A 14,593-nucleotide genomic window follows, 5' to 3' on the forward strand; every position below is an offset into this window, starting at 1 on the left:
GTGTTAAAATAATGCAGGAATACAAATCGAATTCATCAATAAACAACTTTAAATACAGTGATAAAACATTTCAGAATAATATTTGTGACAAAGCAATGTTTCATAATTCATTACATAAATATTTAATATTTAATAAGCATCAAAATCTTGTGTACCAGCCAAAACTTTTGGGGGCCAAGGCAAAACATATTCTTTCCCGAAACTTTTCTTCTCTATATTTTGGACTTGTTTTTTTTACTGTTTTCTTGCTTTGTCTGTTTGGATTTATTTTCTCGTTTTGCCATGTTTTAACTGAAAACATGGATCTTCAGCCAAACATTCAGAGATGGAATAGGCTAAACCACTTAACCCCGCCTTCAAATACCTCGTCAACAACTTCCATAACAGATGATCGCTCTATTATTACCTATGCTTCACTCCCCCCCCCCCCCCGCCTTCCCTCCTCCTCGATCTCCCCCTCCAGTTCCCCCCTTGCAAAGATCTTCTACGTCACCCAGAGTTAACCCTCCCATCACCCGCTTTTCCCCTCCCCCCCCCCCCCCGGCCTTTCCTTCTGCCCTCTTCTCCCTGTCTACCAATCCTGTATCTTAGAAACCTGCCATCAGTCTAGGCTTATTTATAAACCCTAGTTGACCTGTGAGTCCCTAGTTAAAAGTTATATACATCTGCTATTCTATGTTCAGTTAAAGTTTCGATGACCTGTTCAGTGTAACAAGTTTTGTTTTACTGTAAACTAGGGTGAAGGCTAATTGCTAAACCTCGGTATATAAAAAACTCCAAATAAATAAATAAATACATTTTTTGTCTTCACTTTGGTCTTATTTGAATTTTTTTCTTGCTTTTTTAGATGTTTTGTTCTATTTATTTTTTCTCTCTCACTTTTAGTTTCTTTTCAGTATAGCATTGGTAGTGGCTCCTCCTGGGCTGGGATCCAACTGTGGCAGCAATGTCTCTTTTGCTGTAATGGGCATTGGTCTGGGAGAGGCTGTTCTTTCCAGATTAGCTGCAGTAGAGGTGGCTGTGTCTAGGCCAGCATCAGACACCATTTCCAACCTTGCTCACCTTTCATAATGAAGAATCCACCTCTTACAATGAAAAGGGAAACTGCTGCCACACATTTATATCTGCATAAAACCATGGGCTGGCATGCATTGATGCCTAGCCTGAAGTATATAGAAATAAGCTCCAGGTAGGCTACCTTTCAGTTCAGCCACCAATTGGCTGAGTTGAAGTACGTTCACATTGTTATGAAGCCTAAGACTGTTCTTTCAATTGACTAAGTGAATTCTTTGCTTCATGTTTACTGAGGAGCATGTTGGGGAGATACCCGTTCCAGAGATGGCTTTCAAAGGTAACAATTCAGATGAACTGACCCAAATCATGGTGAACCTGGAAGATGTAGTAGGCCAGATTGACAGCTGAAGAGTAGCAAATCACCTGGACCGGATGGTATACATCCCAGGGTTCTGAAATAACTCAAATGAAATTTCAGACCTATTACAAGTAATTTGTATCCTGTCATTAAAATCATATGTGGTACCTGAAGACTGAAAGGTGGCCAGTGTAACTCAGATATATAAAAAGGGCTCAAGAAGTGATCCTGGAAATTATAGACAGGTGAGCCAGACTTCAGTGTCGGGAAAAATCATGGAAACTATTATAAAGAATACAATCACAGAACATATAGATAAACATGATTTAATGGGAGCCAGCCAGCAAGGATTTACCCAAAGGAAGTCTTGCCTCACAAATCTGTTACATTTTCTTGAAAGGGTGAATAAACATGTGGATAAAGGTGAATCAGGATTTTTAGAAGGTGTTTGACAAAGTTCCTCATGAGAGGCTTCTAAGAAAACAAAAAAAGTCATGGGATAGGAGGAGATGTCTTTTTGTGGATTGCATACTGTTAAAAACAAGAAACAGTAGAATTAAATGGTCTGTTTTCACAGTGGAAAAAGGTAAACAGTGGAGTGCCTCAGGGGTCTGTACTAGGACCAGTGCTTTTTAATATATTTATAAATAACCTGGAAAGGGGCATGACGAGTGAGGTGCTTAAATTTGCAGATGACACAAAATTATGCAGAGTAGTTAAATCTCAAACAGATTGTGATAAATTGCAGGAGGACCTTGCAAGATTGGAAGTTTGGGCGTCCATATGGCAGATGAAATATAACGTGGATAAGTGCAAGGTGATGCGTATAGGGAAAAATAGTCCATGCTATACCTACACGATGTTAGGTTCCATTTTAGGAGTTACCACCCAGGAAAAAGATCTGGGCATCATAGTCTATATTGTATTGAAATTGTTTGCTCAGTGTGCTGTGGCGGTCAAAAAAGGAAACAGAATACTAGGAATTATTAGGCAGGGAATAGCAGATAAAATGGAGGATGTCATAATGCCTCTGTATTGCTCAGTGGTTAGATCGCACCTTAAATACTGTGTGCAATTCTGGTTGCCGCATTTCAAAAAAGATATAAATGCAGTGGAGAAAGTACAGAGAAAAGCGACCAAAATGATAAAGGGCATGGAACGACTTCACTATGAGGAAAGGCTAAAGAGGTTGGGGCTGTTCAGCTTGGAGAAGAGATGGCTGAGGGGGATATGATAGAGGTCTACAAAATCATGAAGAGACTTGAATGGGTAATGTGAAATGGTTATTTACTCTTTTGGATAATACAAGGACTAGGAGGCACTCCATGAAGTTAGCAAGTAGCACAATTAAAATCCGAGAAAATTCTTTTTCACTTAGCATACAATTAAGCTCTGGAATTCATTGCCAGAGGATGCGGTTAAGGCAGCTAGTGTAGCTAGGTTTAAAAAAGGTATGGATAAGTTCCTGGAGAAGTCCATAAACTGCTATTAATCAATAGAGAATAGCCACTGCTTGTTGCCAGCATCAGTAGCATGTGATCTATTTAATGTTTGGGTACTTGCCACATACTTGTGACTTGGATTGGTCACTGTTGGAAACAGGATACCGGGCTTGATGAACCTTTAGTCTGACTCATTATGGCATATCTTATGTTCTTAAGAACATAAGAAAATGCCATACTGGGTCAGACCAAGGGTCCATCAAGCCCAGCATCCTGTTTCCAACAGTGGCCAATCCAGGCCATAAGAACCTGGCAAGTACCCAAAAACTAAGTCTATTCCATGTAACAATTGCTAATGGCAGTGGCTATTCTCTAAGTGAACTTAATAGCAGGTAATGGACTTCTCCTCCAAGAACTTATCCAATCCTTTTTTAAACACAGCTATATTAACTGCACTAACCACATCCTCCGGCAACAAATTCCAGAGTCTAATTGTGTGTTGAGTAAAAAAGAACTTTCTCCGATTAGTTTTAAATGTGCCCCATGCTAACTTCATGGAGTGCCCCCTAGTCTTTCTACTATCCGAAAGAGTAAATAACTGATTCACATCTACCCGTTCTAGACCTCTCATGATTTTAAACACCTCTATCATATCCCCCCTCAATCGTCTCTTCTCCAAGCTGAAAAGTCCTAACCTCTTTAGTCTTTCCTCATAGGAGAGTTGTTCCATTCCCCTTATCATTTTGGTAGCCCTTCTCGGTACCTTCTCCATCGCAATTATATCTTTTTTGAGATGCGGCGACCAGAATTGTACACAGTATTCAAGGTGCGGTCTCACCATGGAGCGATAGAGAGGCATTATGACATTTTCCGTTTTATTCACCATTCCCTTTCTAATAATTCCCAACATTGTTTGCTTTTTTGACTGCCGCAGCACACTGAACCGACGATTTCAATGTGTTATCCACTATGACACCTAGATCTCTTTCTTGGGTTGTAGCACCTAATATGGAACCCAACATTGTGTAATTATAGCATGGGTTATTTTTCCCTATATGCATCACCTTGCACTTATCCACATTAAATTTCATCTGCCATTTGGATGCCCAATTTTCCAGTCTCACAAGGTCTTCCTGCAATTTATCACAATCTGCTTGTGATTTAACTACTCTGAACAATTTTGTGTCATCTGCAAATTTGATTATCTCACTCGTATTTCTTTCCAGATCATTTATAAATATATTGAAAAGTAAGGGTCCCAATACAGATCCCTGAGGCACTCCACTGCCCACTCCCTTCCACTGAGAAAATTGCCCATTTAATCCTACTCTCTGTTTCCTGTCTTTTAGCCAGTTTGCAATCCTTATTGAACTCTTAGTTTAAAAACCATGTGTACAGGTGCTCAGCTGTGATTAACACTATTACATGGTTAATATACCAATATATCAATATAGTGTTATAGCTTAATTTAAAAATATCCATACACAAATATCCTGTCTTTTATAGGCAATTGTATTCTTTCCATATGTTTCATGATAGTAATTATATTTATTTATTTATTTAGATTGTTTTATATTCCGCTTTTCACACTTTTTTCAGTGTTTCAAAGTGGATTGCATTCAGGTACTGTAGGTATTTCCCTATCCCCGGAGGGCTTACAATCTAAGTTTGTACCTGAGGTAATGGGGAGGGTAAAGTGACTTGCCCAAGGTCACAAGGAGCAACAGCGGGACTTGAACCCTGGTCTCCTGGTTTATTTACAAGTGAGGAGAGAGAACACTTTATATGCTTGTTTGAGGTGTTTTGTAACATAGCATAAACTGAAAGCAGAGATGTTCTGCACAAGTTAAAACATTAGCTCTATGACACTAATAGTTTATTTATTTATTTATTTAACATTTTTATATACCGACCTTCATGAAAGAAATTCATATCAGATCGGTTTACAAATAACATGAGGGAAATAACAAAGTCAACCATATAACAAGAAATGAAAGTTACATATAACAAGGGGTATTAACCTGGAGGGCTAGGATAGCCGGAGCGATAGAAGGCATAACTGGAGAAATTAGATAATACAATAATATGAAGAGAAGAGGCATAAGTGTATAGGCTACACTTAATAGTTGTGATGGGAGGAGATTTGATAAGAACACTGAACAAGACAATTTGGTACAAGTCCTAGGGTGGGTGTTAATTCAGCCCCTATATTCAGCCATGACCTTAATGCAGTCCATTCTTTTTACCTGCGCCTTAGTTTATCCATTCATAATTAGGTAAGAATGAGTGTTGCGAATTTACATGCGGTCCAGTTTCCAGACTATCCTTCCCGTTGGCTATATTTGTTTGAGAGGTAGTCCACATTATAAAACAGCTTCAGATTCTGTTGGGATTAAACATGAAACAAATATCAAAATTATTTTTTTTTTCATTCTTCAATTTCCTCCTCCTCCTTTGAGTTGCCAGATGATGTAGAACTAGCCTCTATTGAGCCATGGTATCATGAGCAATTTATTTGCAGTTACCTTGGGTTTTTCATCTATTTCATAACAACCCCCCAACCTAGCTATTGCAGTAACTGTTCTTGGCAAGGGGCCACAACTGCAACTCCCTCTGGAACCAGGCTAAGGTGGACCCTGAGTCTGGTTAATGAAAATTGCCATTGAGTAATGACTATAAACGTTACCTCTACAGCATCCCCAATCCTGTCTGGCAAGCAGCATTAAAAGCCTGGCCCGGAAATTGAAACCTGGGCCTTCCTCCTAGCAGCATGTAGTGGTGCTATTGGGCCATTGGCTTGCCCAATTTTTATTAGTATTTTCTTTTTTTTTTTTTTTTTTTTTTAAAGCAGGCAGTTTATTTTATTTCATTTTATTTTTTATGTAGAAAAAGAATGCCACAAAATTGCATGATTCTTTTCTCTCTAAAAATTGAAGTGTATATGTATAGTCTTTAGAAAAAAAGATGCATTTAGAACATTTAACCAAATCTAGTAGACTGAATGTTCCTGCTTTCTTTGTAATAAACATTTAAGCTAAAAATAGCCTCTAATTTTCAACTGTTTCCCTAATTCTTTTTCTTGGTTCTTTTCTTAACACTATATAGCTTTTGTGGTCTGACTATGTTCTATGTCATAGCAGTGTGTCATATGACAAATACCAGCTACTGACAGCGAGTAGTTAATCTCAAGTCCTGCTTATGTTATCCCTTCTGGCCTGACAATAGCAGTATCTGACTTGGCTTTACAAAACTACGATATCACGAATTGTGAAAATTATGGGCAATGTGATTCATCAATCAAAAAGGAGTTCACTAGTTAACAGTTGGACACCGACTGTTACACTGCTTATCTTTAAATAAAAGCTACATCGTGAGGACAGTGATAGATGCTCCCTGAGTTGAAAGGCTATGTGTTTGATCCCTTGTTGGGAGGTATGGAGGCTTGTTTAAGATCTGCTGTATGCTTGTGATCTACCTTACACCAAGACAAGGTAGGCCAGGAGAAAGTAGTTTTAATTGGTACAGTTGGTAATATGGCTGAGAGTTGCTACTGTTTGTAACATTTAGAATTAGAGGACTGACTTTGAAGTATTATGAGAGCACATTAATAGTATAACTACATAGTTGGAGATGTGCTATTGTTTAGCATATAGTACTAATCATAGCGGTTTTCACCAAGCTATCAAAATTTTAAGCAAGCACATTTATAATTTCATATCTTATATCTTACAGGCTATTCATATAAAAATGGTAACACCAAATGGCGTAATAGAAAAAAGCTGTCAAAGTCCTCGTATGTCCACTGGGCCTGATATTCATCATTTCATCCTAGGATCTGAAGGTAAAGGCTTATCTGAGATGTAGTAATTAAGAGCAAAACATTTTTACCGTGTTTTTGTGAAAATTAAAAAGATATACCTTAATGAATGTTTTTTATACCTTAGGCAAAATAGCTGTAAAATACTTCCTGCCTGGTCTCTAGGATGCCACTAGGTGGTCTGGGCTACCTTTATGTACATAAGTATCTAAAATCTACTATAGTAATATCCTGATACAGGATGAACAAAATAGATGAAGTATGACAACAAATGGTTGAGTTCATACTTTTTATTTGAAACACATATGAAAAATCCAAGAAAATAGAAATATCCTTGGGGGAAAAAAGGAAACCTGTATATATAACTGAAGGAGAAAAAGTCGCAAAACATACTAGTTGTGTTGCTGCTTTATAGAAAAGGTCTTAAAATATTTTAACAGACTCATTTTAGAGTATTATACATTATGACTTGGGGCTTGGAAAAATTTACAGCAGAAGAATAGACTATGACATCCATAAATAAAAATGTTCTAATACTTTATTAAAAATCTATGGCTCAGAGGTCCTGTACATCTTGAGAAAACAGAATAAAATCTAAGTAGAGTTTTAGATTGGCCCTTCTTTTTGAATTGCGCTACGCTTGATCAGTTTTAGTATAAACACACAAGTCTCTTTATTACTTTTCAAGTATGTAGTCACTTTGTTGATATTGCCACCATCTGGAACTGGGCAGAGGAAGGGCCAACGAATTTAGGGCAAGAAGCTACATTTACTTGTGCTTCAGTTGCCATATTACTTCTTTTAAATGTGCCCAAAAACCCTTACATAATCTATAATCTCAGTAATCCTTGAGGAAACCAGAATAAATTAAGAAAAAAGTAGAAATATTTAATTTCTCTGAGATCAAGCAGGATGTGTAGCCCTCACACGTGGTTGAGATTAACTGACAGAGCCTGAATGGTGAAGATTATTACAAAGCTTATAGAATACCTTACATAGTGGTGGCACAGCATTGTCAGCAATGAGTCAGTGTGTTCCCGTACTTGGACGATTTCTTTTCATCAAGAGTGGCAGTGCTGGTGGGCCTAATAAAGTCTCTTCTCCAACAAATCTGAGCGTACACAAGGTCAGTCTTGGTCCTTCTCAGACACATGACTGCTGTGGTGCACATACTTCTCTGACTCATTTGTACAAGCAAGAATTAGCTCTATCATCTGGTAACCCACCAAGTCTCCGTGTTTCCCTTCAGTGGTGGATTAATATGAAAGTTCTAAAGGTCGGTGTTCCTGCAACACCAAGTGACTGTCTACCGATGCCTCCACTCAGAGATGGCATGGACTAGTCATCTGCAAATCAGCCACCTGGAGCTGCGAGCCATTTGTTGCACACTTGGCAGTTTCTTTTGCTATCTTTAAGGAAAGAGAATCTTGATCCAGATGGTCAACCAAGTGGCCATGATCCACATAAACAAGCAGGAAGATACTGGCTCATATGCCCTATGAATCTGTTCATGGGCTGAACAGCACAATGCCCATCTCTAGGGATCCTACCTTCCAAGGATCCAGAATACATTGGCAGGTCACCTCAGCAGAGTTGTGCAACCGCATGAGCAATCCTTGGATCAAAAGATCATAGATGGTGTGTTCAGTTGCTAGGGAGAGCCTCGGAAGTGAATAGAAATGTTGAAGTTCTGCTCTATACATCTGAGCTCCAAATGCTTTTGTGCTAGTCTGGAGTGTCTGTCTACTCTGTGCGTGTCCACCAATTCCTCTAATCCCCAGAACTATCCAGAATTCCTTTGGGACAAAGCAAGGATGATCCTCATAGCATTATCCTGGCTACAGCAAGTGTAGTATCTCTGTCTCATCCATTTGTCAATTCAGCCTCCAATTTCTTTGGTGATGTCTCAGGCTCTCATTAACAAGGACAACAGCAGGTTCTACCATCCAAACCTGCCATAACTGGCCCTTACAGCATGGATGTTGAGACCTGAGGGACTTGCTTCAGTATCTGTTCTTCCTCTCATCCTTTAGTACTTCTTCAGCCAATATTCATCTCAGTGACATTGCGGTGTATCATTAACAGGTGGAAGGGGCTCAGATTTCTTATCACTCTTTGGTAACCAAGTTCATGAAAGCACTGTGGCATTCCAAACTTGTAGTCCATAAACCTTCGGTACCTTGGGACCTCCTTAGCTCAAATCATGACACTTCCTTTCAAGCCTCTCAAGTTGATGACTTGAAGTTTCTCACCTGGAAGGTGTTACTGCTTGTGGCTGTCACTTCTGCATGAAGATAGGCAAACTACAGGCTCTGGTTTCATATTCACTAATCCTTTCAGATTTTAATAGGATGGTTTTACGAATGGCTCCGAGGTTCCTTCCGAAAGTGGTATCTGCATTCCTCATTAATGAAGCTATTGTGATACTTACATTTTTTTCTAAGATCTCATGCACACAAAGGCGAATGGGCTCTCCATTCCTTGGACTGTAAGAAGAGCCCTTGCAAATTACCTAAAGTGCTCTCAAGCTCATCAAGCTTTTCAACTGTTTGTATCCTTTGATCCCAATAAATTAGGAAGGGTAGCTGACAAATTAATTTAGTCTCGATGTCTAGCGGATTGTATAGCGCATTGTATTTTGCACTGCCTGGCTTGCAGATTAGACTGTCAAGGCTCATCATTTGACATCCATGGTGACTGCAAGGGCTCATCTAATTCTGTTTGTACAGTGTTGCAGGCAGAATCTGGCTTCTTAGAATTTACAGTTCACTTTTTATCTGCATATTTTGTATTTGGAAAGGGTTTTCCATGTTCAGTCTGTGTGATCGAGGTGAGATATTCTGCTAGAGTGTATTTTCTGTGTGATGATTCCTAGCAATCTGGCTTGTTTTCCCAGTAGGAGGTGTATTGGTTTTTTAGAGTTAGGTGTAATATAGGGTCCTTTGTGTTCAAGTTTAAACCAGTTTTTCACCCATAAATTCCTGGATTTTTCCAAAAGTGATAATCAGTCTAAACTGATTTTCACCCTAATTTTAGACTGATTAAAGAGTAGCTCGAGAGCTGCAGATGCCATGTCTCAATGCTTCCAGCAACTTCTGAAAGCCAGTGCGGTCAAAGAGCATGCAGTGTTTCAAGTCCTACCACCCTCCACCAGCGAAAGCACTCACTCTCCAGTCCTGCTGTTATGGCACTGGAGGGCGAGCACCTGACTCCCTCTCCCCGCAAATAGCTAGATGTTATCACTGTGAAACTAGATTCCCCAAAGTACTTGCTGCTTGGTGCCGCCAATGTAGCATTTGAAGTGGGCCATGCCATTCAAAAGCACTTCCTAGCAGGCTTCCTGGTCCCACATAAAAGCAGAAGTGCAGTGCTGCAGAGCATGGGAGCCTTAGAAAGCATGTTGTTGAAAGAGAAGAGAAGCCTTGAGCCACCTTTACTAACAAGAAATGCACTGGTTGTGTTACCGTCAGTGTTTTGCAGCCGCTGCCATGAGTATGCTCCGGCTGCAAAAGAGGCCCCAGACAACTTGGTCCGGAAAGAAAGATTTTTATTGCATGCAAGACACAGCTGAGAACAATGGCTCAGAAACTGCGTGCCCCCCCCCCCTTCAGGAGCTGGCTCTTATACATTCCACAATCCTTATCTTTTACACATGCGTTCTATGCATTGCTGAGCAAGCATATCCCAGCTGAGGGCTACTGACCCCCACCTTAGACAACCTGGAACCTTCGTGAAACTTCTGCAGGAGAGGCTGTCGGGACTTGCAGTTCTGGAAAGGAATTTGCGAGTTCATAGCAACACTGTCCTGCTCATATAATACATTCATTGTTCTAATCTAGGTTACAGAATTGGCAGGCAAACTGTGCAGTCTTATCAGACAATAAGAACAGTGAAGCAAAAAATGAAAACGTGCTGACAGAGTTTCTCAATGTCTTAACTACAGCTGTATTAGACTGTGAAGCAGGGAATTCTGGTACATGAAGTCCTGTTTGGCAGGAGTTTCAGGTTGTCCTCTGTCAGGTTGAAGCCTTCAGCCCACTACATTCCCCCCTTTGATACTTATCATTCTCTATGAAAAGTATCACACCATCACAACGCAGCTGTGGAGCTGAAAGAAACAGAAGCAAGAAAAATTAGCAATTTGAGTTCTCGGAGGGCCCTAATTTCCCAAACAGTCCGATGGTTTCTTCACGGGTTTGAGACGGATGGGCCCTATTGGCTCCACCCCCCTTTGTAGCCCGAACTTGTCATGTATGGGAAGATGGCCCAGGATAAAACATGAGGATGGTTAAACAGGTTTAATAGGCTCAGAGGAATACATGTACAGTGACAGGAGCTGTGTGGTTTTTGGTTTTTTTTTTTTTCATTCAGCAATGTCCTCCATCATCCGACGAAGGCGGTTGAGCAAGAAAGGAATAATGCAGGGTCCTAAAAGACAAAACAGAATTAAACTGGCTAGGATAACAAACAAGCTCTTAAATCCACCGATCATGGAAAACCAACCACGGAATCCGTTGGTCCAGTCCCAAGCACTATTCTACTGCTGGACAGGGACGTGAGCCATCTCGACCATGCGATCAGTGATGTCTTGGATAAACCTTGCTTTGGTCATCTACCTGTAAACAACAATTGGAGAGGTTAAATGTTCCACAAACCCTCCTTCCTGGGCCAGAAGGTAATCTAAACCCAGTCTATTCTGGTACACTACAGTCATAATCTTGGTATTTTGTTTTGCCCAGAGTTTAAGAGCGAAAGCAGTGTAGTTGGTGATGAGCTCCAAGACTGCTTGAAGCTGATGATTCGATTCCTTGACAATAGGGTTTGATTTCCTGGTGTGTGCTTTGCAATGCATTACAGCCACTTTGCGAGGTAGCCAAACTGCGTCTAGTAATTCATGTACTTCAGGTGCATTGTTCAATTGTTTTCCTTCTGCAGTTAAAAATCCTCGTTCTTTATATAATGCTCCATGCACTTGAATTGTAAGGAAGGCATATTTAGAGTCTGTATAGATATTTACAGTTTTTCCTTCTGCCAACTGCAGAGCTCGAGTAAGGGCAATTAGTTCAGCTTTTTGTGCAGACGTTCCTGGGGGAAGAGGTTGAGCCTCAATGATTTCATCTTCGGATACTACAGCATATCCAGCAGAACGTATCTCATGAATGATTTGGCTGCTCCCATCAGTGAATAAAGTCCAAGCTCCTTGCCAGGGTTGATCCCTCAGGTCTGGTCTACTGGAATGTATTGTAGTCATGACTTCTTCACAATCATGGGCAACTGGTTCAGGTGCCGGCATACGAGTAGCCGGATTCAAGTTTTTGCTGTCTTGTATTGGAATTTCAGGTGTTTCACACAGTAAGGCTTGATACTTGACGAGATGTGAATTAGTCATCCATTTTGGTCCATGAGTCTCAAGTAGTTCTTGAATAGTATGAGGAGTTGTTATCTGTAAAGTCTGACCAAATGTTAATTTAACAGCTTCAGGTATCAATAAGCATGCGGCAGCAATGCTTCGAAGGCAACCAGGCATTCCTTTAACAACATTGTCCATTCCTTTTGACAAATATGCAACAGGTCGCCCATGATCCTAAAGTTTGAGTCAATAACCCAATGGCCATGCCTTTCTTCTCATCTATGAACAGATGAAATGGTTTTGTTATATCAGGTAACCCTAGAGCAGGGGTGAGATCAAGGCTTCCTTCAGTTGATGCAAATTGGTTAATTCTTGTTTTTCCCATTGAAAGATTCTGTTTCTTTGCCTCGTAATTTATCATATAATGGTTGAGCAATAATTGCATAGTTTGCAATTCAAAGTCTACAATATCCTGCAGCCCCCAAAAACGCACGGAGTTCCTTCTTACAGGTTGATTCAGGTTGATGTCTTATAGAACTAGTACGAGAGATTCCAAGTCGACGAGTGCCTTCTCTGAGACGAAAACCCAAATATTCCACTTCTACTTCACAAATTTGCGCTTTCTTTTTACTCGCACAATACCCTTTCGAGTACAAAGTTTTCAACAAGTATAGGGTTGATACCGCACATTCATGGTATGCTTCCCTAAATATCAAGAGATCATCCACATATTGTACAACTGGCCCATGTATGGTCCTTGGCCAGTTGCTCCGAGAACAGAGTGGGTGAATTTTTAAATCCTTGGGGTAGGCGAGTTAAGTATACTGCTGCTTTTCTCCAGTTTGCGCATTTTCAAGTGAAGGCAAAAATTTTCTGATATTCCTCTGCTATTGGAACAGAGAAGAAAGCATCTTTGAGATCAATAACACTGTACCATTTGGAACTAGAAGAAACTTGAGCCAGGATTGAATACGGATTTGGCACAAGTGCTACCAAATCTGCCACTTGAGTATTTACTTTTCTTAAATCTTGTACAGGTCGATAGTCGTTAGTACCAGGTTTCTTTACTGGCAACAGAGGCGTGTTCCACTCAGATCTGGTTGCTTCCAGGACTCCCTGCTTCAGGTGTTTCTGACTCAGATCCGATTACTGCATCTGGCGGCATATGGCACGGGGTATTGGGTTTGGTTAACTATGTGGGCGCCTTGGTTTAGTTCGATCCAGACCGGGGGCGTTCACGACTAATCCTCCAGGACAAATCCCGTCTCTGTCGATGATGGGGTGTCTTCTGGGTATTGACTGGTTGAGGAAGTAATCTCCATTTCTCCCTGAGGGGACAGATGAGTATCACTGGATGGTCCCCGAAGGAGGCTTTAACTTCCCCTGTTGGTTGAAATCTCAATGTGGTCTGTAGTTTACACAGCAGGTCCTGTCCGATAAGGGGAACTGGACAATCAGGGACGTGGATAAACTGGTGGGATACCATGGTCTCGCCTACTTGTATAGTTCATTCTTTCTGCAGAGGGGCAGTGAGTACCTGACCTGAGGCACCCACTATAGAAACAGTCTCTTTCGTCGGGGGGCTGATTGGTGCAGTCATGACAGATCGTTGGCCTCTGAGTCCAAAACAGGCCCCTGATTTTGTTGTGTTCCCTCGTGGATTTCCACCAGAGGGTCAGTGGGGATTCTTCCCTCCCGGTTTCTTCAGGCTGTATGCTCCTTGTCGCCTCCCCCGCTATCTGCCAGTGGGGGTTGTCTGATCTCCTTCCTCCTCGGCCCCTTTGTGTCGGTGCAGGTCCATTTTTTGTCGTTAGTATTCACTGCGGGGCTCCCGTATTTCTTTTGCCATTCTTCACAGTCTCGCTTCCAATGGCCTTCATTTTTGCAGTACGCACACTGATTCTTTCCCAAGGGGGGTCTTGTTCCCCCTCCTCTTCGCGGTCTGCCATTGTCTTGGCTCCTTCCCGTCCAAGTATCCTCGAGAGCGGCGGCTAACAGTCACTTCTCCTTCATATGTCTACTTGCTTCTCTCTTTTCTCTTCCACTTCTCTATTTCCACATACCTGGTCTGCTATAGCTTTTAACTGGCTGAGGCTCATGCCCTCAAAGCCTTCGGCCTTCTGCAGCTTCTTTCGGATGTCGGGTCTCTATTATTAAGTTCCTGGTTGCAGGGTCGGGCCCTTTTCTTCTCTTCCTGATCCCTGTTCCCATACATCTCAAAATACGATGAAAAGATCACAGTACATCTGGAAATTGAATAGGTGACCTGCGCCTGGAGGCAAATCAGTTCTGACGAGGCTGAGAAGCTGCAAAACATTGCTTCCTACATACTTGTAAGTTTGGCATTGGGTTAATTCAATAAAGTCAACCTGGATCTGCAGGCAAGGATCCAGGGGGGCTTTAGGTGTGCAGGAGTGATAATCAAACCCTTGGAAGCCTTGTACCCTTGTACCAATTACATTGCAAACACTAAGAACATATGGTAATAGCCAGAGCCCAGCCCCCACCAGTGGTAAAAGAACATAATTGCAGTATATATAATGTGTGTGTGTGGGCCACTACTTTATCATTTGGCCGAATCATATTTGATCTTGTTCCTGATCTTACATAGT

At 41.1% G+C, this 14,593-nt stretch overlaps 1 protein-coding gene across 1 annotated transcript in view; it reads left to right on the plus strand.

Annotated features, from left to right (window-relative positions):
* The window catches only part of AGPS (alkylglycerone phosphate synthase), a 394,780-nt gene that overhangs the window by 175,498 nt on the left and 204,689 nt on the right, over nt 1-14,593 (plus strand). The window contains exon 10 of the mRNA XM_029605879.1: nt 6,547-6,655. Within this exon, the coding sequence (XP_029461739.1) occupies nt 6,547-6,655 (109 nt within the window). The remainder of the gene's footprint in view (nt 1-6,546; nt 6,656-14,593) is intronic.

Source organism: Rhinatrema bivittatum, chromosome 6 (assembly GCF_901001135.1).
Source record: "Rhinatrema bivittatum chromosome 6, aRhiBiv1.1, whole genome shotgun sequence".
NCBI lineage: Eukaryota > Metazoa > Chordata > Amphibia > Gymnophiona > Rhinatrematidae > Rhinatrema > Rhinatrema bivittatum.